The sequence below is a fragment of the Garra rufa genome, chromosome 20 (genome assembly GCF_049309525.1).
Source record: "Garra rufa chromosome 20, GarRuf1.0, whole genome shotgun sequence".
In the NCBI taxonomy this organism is placed as follows: Eukaryota; Metazoa; Chordata; class Actinopteri; order Cypriniformes; family Cyprinidae; genus Garra; species Garra rufa.
The window spans coordinates 8070512-8084754 of record NC_133380.1 but is presented as its reverse complement, the minus strand read 5'-3'; the positions used below and the strand labels follow the sequence as shown (position 1 = coordinate 8084754).

Below are 14243 nucleotides of genomic sequence, written 5' to 3'. Positions count from 1 at the left end.
GTGATCAGAATATTGACCAGGTCGATGGGGCCATGAGGCACCTCAGACAGGAAGGTTTGGTTACAGAGTAGCTTGACCGCATGTATCACATCATAAAAAGGTACTTCAGCCCCAGAACATTTCACCTTTAGTGCCTCTTCATGTCCAGAATAGGAAGCGATTCACAAATGAGAGTGTAAAGATTAGTTTCTCCTAGAAAAATCATGTGCTTGTTAAAGTATAATGCATGTTTGCTTATTAAATCCAATGCAGTTCCGGATGTTCCTGTTATTCCTAGAGCATCTTGTGTTCCTGTCATAACTTTAACTTATTATGACATAACATAAAGCCAAACTAAATAGGTTTCTGTGGTAGACTAAGCACGACAGTTCTGTCACTTTAAGTATATAAACTGATTAACAGTGTCACCAAGTGGTAAACGATATAAGTGCAGCCTTGTCACTAGGGTTGACAGTTCGATTTAGTTCACTTGAGTGGATCGCTCCGGATGGTTTGTTCCAATGAACTGGTTCAAATTCATTGATACTTTCCATCGCTCGATGGGTTCCTAACCTGTTAAGAAAGAAACACACACACAACAAACCTATAGCTATAGTCTTAACTGGTTTCAGGAATTTTTTGGAGGAAACAGCTAGGTGCCTGACAAGGTAAACATCTTTTGGTCAAGCTGGTTTGAAACAGGGTTAGCAGGTTTATGGAATTGGTGAGGACATCGCAGCAGACAACAGACATTTGTTTGATCAAAATTGTTGCTAGGGAAAAAAAGTAGTGGCTGGATATTGGTTGGGACATGTCATAGCATCCCTACTAAATTCTACACCCTTGAAAATCAACAAGAGATGTCTGATATTGGAAACTATAGTTCTATCCTTAAAGGAGTGGTTCACTTTCAGAACAAAAAATTACAGATAATGTACTCACCCCCTTGTCATCCAAGCTGTTCGTGTCTTTCTTTCTTCAGTCGTAAAGAAATTATTTTTTTATGAGGAAAATATTTCAGGATTTTTCTCCATATAATGGACTTCTATGGTGCAGGTTTGAACTTCTAAAATGCAGTTTAAATGCAGCTTTAAAGTGCTCTAAACGATCCCAGCCGAGGAGGAAGAGTCTTATCTAATGATATTATCTTTACAATTTATATACTTTTTAATCTCTAAGAAGAACACACACAGAGCTAGACAAGACGAGCATTTGAGGTTAAAAAGTATATAAATTGTATTTTATTTTTTATAATTGATCATTTTGCGATAAGATGCTTCTTTCCTTTCAAATGATTCGCAAAATTATTCGTGAACCCTCTCCGAAATTCCGATCTAAATGATTCGCGATCCGCAATGGTTTAACTAATTTGCAGTTTCGAAAAGCTGTTTTTGCTAGCGAATCGCTTGAAATGAATGTTTGAATCAATCTGAGCCCTTCCAGCTTAATGATTCAATTGAATCAGTTGTCTGTTCCTCTGCTTTTCTCGGTTTCAGCCATGTTTACACGACACTTTCAGTACTATTACTGGCTTAGTTCGCTAGTTTTATGACATTAACTGAAATAATCAGAAACAGTATGATAAATAATAACATAAAACATCTATATTTCCATTCCAAAGATTACATCCAACACACGATCATTCAGGTGAGGTAACATTAGCAGTTTACTGCTAACTAGTGGAAACTCTCCATTAACATTACGAGCTGCACCTCAAAATACATATTAGATGGAAACATTGTGCATTATGATTAAGTTTGTAGCTTAATTAAGTAGCTAAATAGCAAGATAGTTCAGCTGGTGACAGTTCAATAGAAAATCAGTTGAAAGCATCGAGTCCACTGAAGTGAATGTTTAATTTACTAAGAAATATTGTAAGAAAATTGTAAGAAATTATTGTATCTGATTGTATAAGTCTATACAGAGTGATAGTCAGTGTAAAAACAGCAATGAGAGAAGCAGATGAACACAAAACAGCATAACAACAAAGTTAAAGATGAACATCCATAGTGTCCAAACTAAATTCTAACTTACCCCCTTGATAATGATACTGAATCTCTCCTGTTTTGTGTCAGCTAAATATTCTATCTCTTAAAAAATAAAAACAAACTAAATGTTGCGTTGTTGTTTACCTCACCCAGGGTTCGCAAAAACTTTGCATTCATTAAAAATAACCAGCCTTAAAGTCTTTGAGGATGATCAAAATAATTTAAAACGGGCAAAAATGTTCAAGTACTTAACTCACATTGTCCTTCAAAGAAATTCCATGAACGATTTGTTCCTTGAGCGTTTGCCACATGACAAATAAACGATTCGAGACTCGAAAGGCAGACTAATGATAATCCATCCTTGGCTGTATTATATTAATTTCCTTTTTGGAATATGATCAAAATTGTTATGCGGACGTGCTCAGGGAATTTAGGCATTGAAAACAGCCTATTTAACTCCGTTTAAAGGAACGAAATGACACGAATAATGATTAGTTCTTTGTCTAAAAGAAATTTAAAGATCCTGTAATTTAAATGATCCGATCTTTCCATCGACCCATCACTAATTTGCACACAAATTGGTTGGTCCAAATCATTAAAGAATCGGCTCAAATGAACGATTCGCGAATCGGGCAGCCCTGCAGCCATCCAATTAGCAGTCACTTTATAGGAGTACTGGACGAAATTAAAGGAAATGGATGGACAGGCAAACAAATTACAACTGTTTAATACATATTTATACTGTAAAGATTCACTTATCATCTAATTTCTCATCCACATACCTGTTTAAACTAACAACTAAGACTTAGTTGTAGTTTAAACTAACAACTAAGCTTTACTGCTTCCTGGAAAGCAGGCCAAGTGTCTTCCAAGCAGTCCAGAACACAATAACACATCAGCACTAGCCTCATTTTGCAGATAAACTGTGTAGAACCACTGCAGCACTTTTTAACTGCATCTCTGCAGTGTGTTTCAGCAGGTCTGAGCGTGGCCGATAGGACCGCGAGACACATTTCACCTCTGCAGAGGTGAGAGAAATCAATAGAGACAAATAAACCTCAGGCCAGGAGTCCACACGGTTAGAGTCGCTCCTCATTCTGTGTCAACCACCATCCTGCTCAAGACTAGAGTAAGTGAGTCACTATTTGACATTATTAAATAAAAAGAGAAAAGAAAACCAAGCGTTTCTCTTTTTTCCCTTCTAGATAAGAGTGCCAGGGTGCATTTGAACCATGAAACGAGGAAGTGGAAACCAGACCAGAGCAGGAGACAAAGTTCATTTAATGGCAAAACCACAAACGTACAAGCATTGTAGAAAATCATACATTACAGTGCTTCATTTTATTGCTATGTGCATCCAAGACACATTATCCTAACAAAATGAGAGCAAATGGCCAAGTGGAAATATCATAATAGAAAAAAGTAAACATCATTTAATGATACTGGCCATAGCTATGATGATTTCCCTAAAGGCTTTTAACTTTATTTCCATTCAAAATACTGCATCTCTGAACTCTGTGCTGACAATGAGTGTGTTTACTTGCACTGTCTTGCACTGATTATGTATAATATAACCCAGCAGCATGTAAGGTCATATAAACACACAAATGGTTTTCTTTTATTAGCTGAAGGTCATAAACTGTTTAAGCCATTTAAAGAAGTCTCCTCTGCTCAACAAGCCAGCATTCGTTTGACCTAAAGTACAGCAAGGACTGTAAAATGTTGAAATATTTTTACTGTTTAAAATAACAGTTTTCTATTTGAATATGTTTTAAAATGTAATTTATTCCTGTGATCAAAGATACAAAGATACAAAACATTATCAGCTGTTAATAATAATAATACATGTTTGTCGAGCAGCAAATCAGAATATTCGAATGATCTGTGAAGGAGTAATAATGCTAAAAAATCACAGGAATAAATTACATTTTAAAATATATTCAAATAGAAAACAGTTAAAATAGTTTTAAATAGTCAAACTATTTCAAAATTTTACAGTTTTTGCTGTACATTGGATTAAATAAATGCATGGCTTGATAAGCAGAAGAGACTTCTTAAAAATTGATAGTGTATATATAAACCAATCTCACGTAAACATTTCTTGCATTGCCAGGATTGTGCATGTACAGTAAACACACTCAGTATCTTATTAGTGTAATATCAAAAAACCCATGAAATTTGTTGTAGAGTGTCCTGTTTTGATGTATTTCTTATTTAAAAAGCACATTGTGGCAAGACATTTGAAAGACTTTTTTAAAAGTCTCAAAACTCCCAATTTTTGATTTCAAGGTTTTTTTTAAATACAAAGTACTTGATGCTACCATGAAATGCTAAAGACCCTGTAAACATTTATAAAAAGGTTTGCATGTATGTGCTACAGCAGTGCAAATTACCTTTGACAAGGATGAAACTGACCATAATGAGTGAAAAATAACCAACATTATTCACCATACGAACCACCAAAACCTGTTCACAACACCTCCTACACCACTAATGCAGTGAGGTACGCACAATTAATATCCTAAAGTTAACACTAATAAAACCTCTGCTGTATTGATCATGCTAAAATAGCAGGAGATTAATTAGCAACCCTGTAAATACCCTAAAAATATCTCTAGACACCGTTATAGGGAGACTGCTAAATCTGTTTCTATTCTCAAACACTTGTGTTTCTGAAGGTGTGTTTGTGCATATGCCGTTGGCTTAGATCATTCAGTGGGTGTTTGGTGCTGTTGGCTTTAAAAGGCAGATTGTCGTTGCTGTGCATTTTGTAATAATGGCAATAACAGCGAGCTGTGTGGAACTAAAATACATGTTGTTCCCTACAATGTGCTTTAGTTATTCCTCCTCACATAGAGTGTAGCTTATTTGTTTGAACAGTCTAGCATTCAAGAACCTTGTTGTGCTGACAATATGCCCAAAACATACTCTACGCAAGTACATAAACACCAAATCTAGTTTGATTTCATGCATCATTGTATGAAATACATCAGCATTGCCACAGAGGGCGCTAGAGTAGGCAATACATACTGTAAACATTGTCTTCTACTGTCATTGTTCTGCTTTAGCTAAACTACTGTTTATGGCGAAGCAACAGTTTGAGGAGAATCTTGTGCTAGGCGTGCAACAATGACATTTTACATTTCAACTGTTGACATGTTTTGTAGCCAGCTACCTGAATTCAGTTAGGACAGATGTTTGAAGGAAACTCAATAGCCTTCCCTATGGCGTTTGCAATGCATTGCAAGCATCACATTTTCCACACAGTTCCCCAATACAGATTTCGCTTTGTTTGCTTATGATAAAGTTGGACGCGAGTAAGGATGTGCCCAAATCTGAATACCGTGTTTGGAAAAGAAATGACATATTCCACACTTATAAAAATAAAGTTGCTTCACAATGCCATAAAAGAACCTTTTTTTTGTCTAAATGGTTCTATAAAGAACCTTTAACATCTGAAGAACCTTACTGTTTCACAAAAGGTTCTTTGTGGCGAAAGAAGGTTTTTCTATGGCACTGCTGTGAAGAACCTTTTAAAGCATCTTTATTTTTAAGAGTGTAGAAAACCACTAAAGGGAATAAAACATTTCAACCTGATCTCATGGCAATTCGTACATATTTATGTGGGTGGCCAATCCAGTATGAATTTGTGTGACTTTGCTCGTACAAATTTGTACGATTTTTGCAAAATAGTAATTTATACAAATGGTACAATGGTACAAAATGGTATTTTACGCGTTCCACAATTCGTAAAAATTCAGACGAATAACCTACATCTAACCCCGCCCCTAAACCTACCTGTTATTTGTGTCTAAACAAATCATACAAAATCATATTCGTGAGGTTTTACGAATTTGTACGAATCATTGTACGAACGCGTTATTCATTTTCTGCAGCTTTCCGAATACGGACTCACTGTTCGGACACAACCCTTGTTGTGAAAATTCGCCACATGATCCAAGTAGATTTCTGTTGGTCAGCTTGGCAAATTTGCTTGAATAAAAGCAAAAAATACTTTTTTCAGCCTCATACGAAACCCCCAACTGACCCTTTGCTGGGAGTTTGATTGATACCTTCTGGTGTTCATTCATGCTTATTTTGTGCTATAACTAGTAAAAAAAAAAAAAAAGAGATGATCGGTTCACATGAAGCTGAGGTGCTACAGCAATCTGTCATGACAAATTAAAGGGTCACAAAATGATATTTTTTTAGGAATGTAAAGATATCAAAATCTCACGATATGATAATGGACACTTAAAAAAATGTAAATTAGCACATTTTAAAGTTACATTATTTTATCTAATGCACTTTGAGCGTTCAAAATTAAGAGCTCCAACCCATGTTCTTAACGTGAGTCAGAAAAAAGTCAGTGAATTGACTTGAACTGAACTTTAAAGGAGACTCAACCCTCTTTTTATTTGTGGTATACTGTCTCAGTCTAAATTACATTCACACTGGTGTTTGAGGAAGCCAAACAAATTAGAATATAATAATAATAACAACAATTTTATATTATTGTTATTTCTAAGAGAGTGATAGTCATATATTGTAAAACAATTGCACTGTAAAATAAATTAAAATGAATATTTCATAGGTATATATTTTTTGCTTTACACTACAGTAAGCAAATAATACTTTAATAATAATTTCTACATTTTAAATTATATTTTGAATTTGAACTGCAGTAACGGTAACCATTTAAACTGCTAACTGTCAGCAATTCATACTGCAGTTTTACGCTTTTATTTTGACGGAAACAGCAGTGAAGCTTTTATTTTGACAGGAAAATCCAGCTTCAGTGAAAACAGGCTTAAAAAAATGCATCCCCCTACAATTCTAGTGAAATGCTGTAATCATCTGATCGCCTAAACGAAGTGCACGCTTCGCTTTGAAACGCAGAGCAAAAAACAGACTTTAAGAGATTAAGCCATAATTAAGCTTTCGGTTTTAGTGTTTGACAGATACTGTGCCAAAGCATAATAGTCCAAAACCCAACTTTAAAGACCTATTATGTTAAAATAAGAAATTTCAATATATCTTAAAAACTAAATTTTTTGCCCGGAAGACATATCGTTTTATATCGTCATGTGACCACAATGATATCGAGACAGTTTTACTATTGTGATACCACGATATTGATAATGCCGTTACATCCCTAGTATTTATTGTTTGAATTTCTTAAACTTTGTTTTGACTTTGTTTTATACCAAAAGTAACCCGCTCTGTCTTGTCTGTCGGTGTTGTCAGTTTCCTCTTTGCTCTGCATGTAGTTTTCACTAATTAAAGGATTAGTTCACTTTCAGAACAATAATTTACCTATAATGTACTCACCCCTTTGTCATCCAAGATGTTCATGTCTCTCTTTCTTCAGTCATAGAGAAATTGTATTTTGAGGAAAACATTTCAGGATTTCTCTCCATATAATGGATATGTACGGTGCCCCCAAGTTTGAACTTCCAAAATGCAGCTTCAAAGGGCTCTAAATGATCCCAGCTGAGGAAGAAGGGTCTGCTCTAGCGAAATGATTGGTTATTTTCAAAACAAACTTACTTCTATACTTTTTAACCTCAAATGCTTGTCTTGTCTCGTCTCTGCTATGCGTATGCGTAGTCTGTGTGATCTGGGTCAAAACAGTTATAAATGCAATTTCTTTACGCCTGAAGAAAGAAAGAACATCTCGGATGACAAGGGGGTGAGTATATTATCTGTAAATTTTTGTTCTAGAAGTGAACTAATCCTTTAAGGGGAGTCAGGTCTTTGCGAAAGAATCAATTGTGCAGGTTTTGCCTGCAAAAGTTTGCAAAAATGGTCAGTTGTCAATAATTTAGAAATGTATGAAGCACAACTCATAAAGAAGGATTTGCTTGACTAACCTGAACATGAGCGAAAACTGAATTGAGAACCTTCCAATCGGACATGCTGGATTCACCTGCAGTGGTAATTTTGACCGCACCTTTAGTGTGAAAATTTGTGTTTTACTTGATCATCAAAGGCAACTTTTTCTGATGTGTAAACCTAAAGTTCCCTGGTTAAAGAATCTCCTCCTCTTTCACGTATAGGATCTCGTGGGCGGAGCTTGGGACTTGATTGACGCCTCCTACCACCAGCAGGCGATCGCGGATCACAATGCTGGAGGCAGAGCAACGTGGCGTTGCCATGGGAGACAGCCTTTCCCATTTTCTTTTTTCGGGATGGAAGGCTTCGACAGTGTCCAGCACTGATGGCTGATGGCCTGTAGGAAGAGAGCAGATGTTTGGATGACACCAACCGTGACAGCAACTGTGCAGTAGATAAATATATTATGGCGCAACTTCCATACCTAGACCTCCCGCCACGATCATTCTGCCTCGCACGATGGCTGCGGCAAAGTCTGCCCGCTTGGTCTTCAAGGGTACGGTGTCCTCTGATTTCAACCAAGTTCCTTTGAATCAAAACAGACACAAATAACAATAATACAATGATAAATATGAGGTGAAGTCTGTAATTTCACCACTAGCAGCGATTTTAAAAGATGTCATTTTAAGAATGGCCTGCGTATAGTTTGTACATTAAAATGAAACGCAAGAGGGTATTTTAACACACTGTTCAGCATTAGCACTGTGTGATTTAAAATCTGACACAATAAATCAGATTTATACAATGGGGTGAAAGAAAATTAACTAGCTTATGTATAATTCGAAACTGTTTAGTTTGACAGCCTTTCCTAAAACGTCTAAAGAGGAAATGGAAATAAAGGACTTTCCCGCAGATTAGAGCCTGCGAGCTTGTCGATTAAAGCTGACAGACTGTTTTCCATTTGCAGGATCTAATATCTGTCTAATAACTAAGCCAATGGCTCGCCGTAATAAATGCAAGGGCCGTTTCTTCAAAAAAATTACTGAGCTAGAACACTTTAATTGCTTCGAAAAGGAAGTTGGAGGAGCTCTGCAGCTTTCTGTGTTTCACAGATGTACAACGTTAATTTGGCACATTATTTACATTTCTCAGTCAACCTAATCATCCAAAAAGCACAATCACAGCCAATAACACACAAACGGCATTAGAATAATGATGGTTGTTTGAGAGATGCCAACTCCTTTTGCCATGCTTGTTGACATGATGTTGAAAAACAGAGATGAGCTTTGATTGCAAAAGCATGTTTGCAGATGCTCACAGCACTTAGGTATATATAACTGATCAAAACCATAATTGTTTTTCACTGCATGCATTTTTTATAAATCAGCCAATCCTAAAATGCACTCCAACACATGTGAAAGAAAATGATTGGCTGAGAGGAATGCGATATTGTAGTGATATCAGAACTCCAACCGTTTCACAGTTTTTGTGTCTGAATGTAGTTTTGGGAGTTTTTAGGTAAGAATGTAGTTGTTTAGACTTCAAATATATGGTTTTTGGTAATAAAGATAATGTCTATTTGAAAATTTGATGTTTTTGGAGATTTTGGAGGAATTCAGCACTCATAAATGCAACAAAAGCAGCCTCAGCTTCTTTCAGGCCAGATCTTCTGGAATTTGCCGCTGGCTCTGATGTCTCTATAGTGGTTAAACATGAGATGTAATTCCTTTTGGGTAAATCTAATGGGCAGTCTTTGGTGTCATTAATCCGTTATTTGTTCCAGAGCAAATAGTTTTGGCTGAGGGCAAAACCACATCACATCATATTTTATGTAATTTTAATGCAGTGTAACAGAGCGCTGCCTTTGTACTTTCCACTGAATTCCTTAGCAACTTTTATGATGGCTGTTATCTTATAATATTATTATGTTTATTATTATGTATAATATTATTATTCAATAAATAATAGTAGTATTTAATAATAGTATTTACGAGGCATGTCCCAATCAAGATTTTTGTGTCCCTGATCCACTCAGAGTCATTGAGTCCTGATCCGATACTTGTATATTCGTAGTGTTTGGTGCACAATTGAAGTATTTAAAGTTATTAAAAATCAATGTTCGTGAAGAGAGAGAGTAAAAGTGATATATACAGATGAGATCAAAAGTTTACATACGCCTTGCAGAATCAGCAAAATGTTATCTTTTTTACCAAAATAAGAGGGATCATACAAAATGCATGTTACTTTTTATTTAGTACTGACCTGAATAAGATATTTTACATAAAAGACATTTACATATAGTCCACAAGAGAAAATAAACACTCACTTAGCCTATGCTTCATAAGGACACGTGATGCATTAAGAGGCAGGGGTGAAAACTTTTGAATCTGAATATCATGGTAAATTTAATTTAGTTTGTCTTCTGGGAAACATGTAAGTATCTTCTGTAGCTTCTGAAAGGCAGTACCAAATGAAAAAAAAAATTACTCAAAATAAGAAATTGCACACATCTTCATTCTGTTCAAAAGTTTAAGCTTAATGCATAGTTTTTCCTTCTGGAGCATCAGTGAGTGTTTGAACTTTCTGTCATAGTTGCATTCAAGTCCCTCAGTTGCCCTCAGTGTCAAAAGATGGATCTCAAAATCATACAGTCGTTGTTAGAAAAGGTTCAAATACACAAAAATGCCGAAAAACCAAAGAATTTGTGGGACCTAAAGGATTTTTAAAAAAAAACAGCGGGCAGTTTAACTGTTCAGGATAAGCAAGGGACTCATGAACAACTAGCACTAAAAAAGTATATGTAAATTTTTGAACAGGGTCATTTTTATAAATGCAACTATTTTCTTTTGTGGACCATATGTAAATGTCTTTTATGTGAAAAATCTTATTCAAGTCAGTAAAAACTAAAACAATAACATGCATTTTGTATGATCCCTCTTATTCTGGTCAAATAATTAACATTTCGCAGATTCCGCAATTTGTATGTAAACTTTTGAGCTCTACTGTATGTGCATGTATGCTGGGTTGTATGCATATATAAAAGTGGAGATAAGCATAAAGCTTGCGTTGTCAGAACGCCAGTCTTTATTGTGAATATGAGATTAAGTTGAAGAATGAATGCTGTATCAGATGCAGGTAATCACACTCGCCCAGTCCATCTCTCTCTCATATTACTCTGCATAATACAGTAAGCTTTTAATACAGTAATACAATAAGCTTTCGATGAAGCAACTCAACGTTTCTTCATTACTAGTTCTAAAGTGACTTTAGAATTTGAATTAGTAACGGAGGCTTGGGCTCAGCTGTTAAACTGTCAAACTAAGATTTGTATCCGTTCACACAAAAGTCTTTTTAAAGACACTCCGTTGTTGTGTCTTATGTATTTACACACAATATCACATGAATAGAGGTGAGATAGGGCTGTATATCGTCATAATGCATATATATATGACCTTTTCTGGTCTAAGTGGATGTTTCTTGCCCAAAATTAATGGCATTGTTGACTTTATGTTACTGAAAGACCTTATGCAATATTCATTCAGGATGCTGCTTTAAAAGGTAAAAGCCTAAGTAGTCAATGGAGAACAATGCTGCTCACAAAGTTTGATTTTAGTTAAATCATTTATTGATGTTTTGCTGCAAATTTGGAAATTTGGAACAAGATCAAAGTGTCCGACTTGAATGAGCAATGAAGGGTCTGTCAACTTTGGACAGGATATTGATTTCAGCCCTTGGCGTGCAACGCTCGCTCTGTTGTTGGCTGAAAATCTGACATTACTTCTGTTGAACAGTGATGCCCTTTCACTTTTCCTCATGCCAAGCATGGTTTTTATTCAGATGCAAACTCATATTCCCTTCAAACAGGTGGTGTGGTCCTGTTCATTTGGCATAAAGTTATAAAACATGCTGTTCCGGATCTGCCGCAGCTCAATTAGCCAGTATACAGTGTCAAGTTGGATGTTTAATAAAGAGCACATCCATCTTGTCTACAAACTGGGATTTTCTCGGGATATAACCCTCTGCGCAGCAGCCCGCTTTAAGACAAAAGAGCAGATGGGCTCAGCTATCTATCTGGATGAGCTATGGATAAGGGATGACAATGTGTTTCTGAATAGCATCATTTAACGCCCCCTTCCTATCCCACAATCTTATCGGCTAGTTATATTAGATTGGGAGACTTGCACGCGAGGGTTTTTATTGCCGGTGGCGGATTCGGGCAGAAGGAAATTAGATAGCGAGGCTTAATCCCTCGTGCGGCTCTGTGAACGGCGGCTCGTGCACCTGTTGACTGACACACATGCCAGTAATGGAATAATTAAAAAAGAGAGAAATGATTCATACGCCGGCGCGCAAAGTTCAGTTGTTCAAGTTGACCTCCTCGCTGCCCACTCATGATAGGAACTTTCTTTTATCGCCCTTGGGGCCAAAAAAAGTCCAATTTTCCCATCTGCTGAATCTGATTAGAAAAGATCAGATTTGAGCGGAAACGATGTAGAGGAAGAAAAAGCGTGAGAAGCTGGAGAGAAATCAATAACTCATTTCAGCAGGTCTTACGTTTTGTCACACATTGTATCTTTCCACCCCCTTTTTTGGGTTAATCCGTGAAAAAAACTAAATCTAATAAAAAGGGAACAGTTATCAAGATTACTAATATATTTGTGCGTTGAAACATTTTTTGCTGATACGCATTCAACAGCTAAAACAATTGTTCTTGAAGATTTCACAGATTAAGACTAAGGCTTGTTTCATGCCACATGCTCAAGCAGAGCTTATTTAATTTGGTGTCTATATGCACATGTTATAGTATTCATAGAGTTTCAGCACTGAGCTTATTTTTTGCAATGCATCGTGTAGTGAAAACCCTGTAGAAAAGACATATTGAAGTTAGACTAAGATTGATAGGTTGGTTTTAGCTGGTCTAGGATGTTGATTTTATAGTTGTCAATGTTCATAAAATGCTTCATAAACCTATTTATCAATGCAATCTTTTGCAATCTAGCCATTTATGAACATACACTACCTTTCATAATTTTGGGTTTGGTAAGTTTTCGAAATATTTTTAAGAGAAGTCTCTTATGTTCAGCAAGGCTGTATTTTTTTGATTAGTACTAGAGTAAAAAACAATCAAAAAGTTAAAAGAACTTTTTTAGAAACTTTTGGAAATTCTAATATGCTGATTTGCTGCTCAAAAACATTTTTTTATTATTATAAATGTTGAAAACAGTTGTGCTGATTATATTATGTAACATTATAAATGTCTTTACTGTCACTTTTGATCAATTTAATGCATCCTTGATGAATAAAAATATTAATTTATTTTAAAAAACACTAATGACCCCAAACTTCTTTACATGTAGTGTAGTATTAGTCCATAGAATAAAAGTCAATGTGTTTTAGTGGTATTTTGGACCCTACTGATTTTTATTTTAATAACAAAAACAGTAAAGAAAGAGAAGATAATAACAGAACTTTCATTCTTAGACAAACTATCCCTTTTAAAATACGCAAACACTGTTCAAAAGTTGGGGGTTGGTAACATTTTTTTTAAAGTTAAAGTCTCTTATGCTTACCAAATCCGCATTTATTTGATGAAAAATATAGTAAAAACAGTAAAAATGTACAATATTTTTACAATTTAAAACAAGTTAAATTTTCCATTTAAATATATTTTAAAATGTAATTTATTCCTGTGATGCAACGCTGAATTTTCAGCATCATTACTCCAGTCTTCCTTCAGAAATTATTCTAATATGTTGATTTGCTTCTCAAGAAGCATTTCTTATTATTTATGTTGAAAATGGTTGTGCTGCTTAATATTTTTTGGAAAACATGCTGAATTTGTTTTCAGGATTCAAACAATAGCATTTATTTAAAATAGAAAACAATTATCACATTATAAATTACTTTACTATTACTTTTGATCAATTTAATGCACCCTTGGTAAATAAAAATATTAATTTCTTGAAATAAAATCTTCCTAACCAATTTAAGCATTATATGTGACCCTGGACCACAAAACCAGTCTTAAGTAGCCACGGGTATATTTGTAACAATAGCCAAAAATACATTGTACGGGTGAAAATTACAGATTTTTCTTTTATGCCAAAAATCATTAGGATATAAAGTAAAGATCATGTCCTACTGTAAATGTATTTAAACCTAATTTTTGATTAGTAATATGCATTGCTAAGAACTTCATTTGGACAACTTTAAAGGTGATTTTCTTATTATTTCGATTTTTTTTGCACCCTCAGATTCCAGATTTTCAAATAGTTGAATCTCGGCCAAATATTGTCTTATCCTAACAAACCATACATCAATGGAAAGCATATTTATTTTAGATTACATATAAATCCAGGGTCAAGTTTGGGTTCTCTTCTATGTGAAACAATTGCCATTTGGATGTAAATATGAGCAACGTACTTTCATATTGCTGTTATA

General features: G+C 35.2%; 1 protein-coding gene across 1 annotated transcript in view; it reads right to left on the bottom strand.

Annotated features, from left to right (window-relative positions):
* Nucleotides 1-3179: 3179 nt before the first annotated feature.
* klhdc8a (kelch domain containing 8A) overlaps nucleotides 3180-14243 on the bottom strand; it is a 14433-nt gene continuing 3369 nt past the window's right edge. Inside the window, exons 4-5 of the mRNA XM_073825884.1 lie at nucleotides 8287-8388; nucleotides 3180-8199 (exon numbers count right to left, since the gene is read on the bottom strand). Of these exons, the coding sequence (XP_073681985.1) occupies nucleotides 7997-8199; nucleotides 8287-8388 (305 nt within the window). The 3' untranslated portion in view covers nucleotides 3180-7996. The remainder of the gene's footprint in view (nucleotides 8200-8286; nucleotides 8389-14243) is intronic.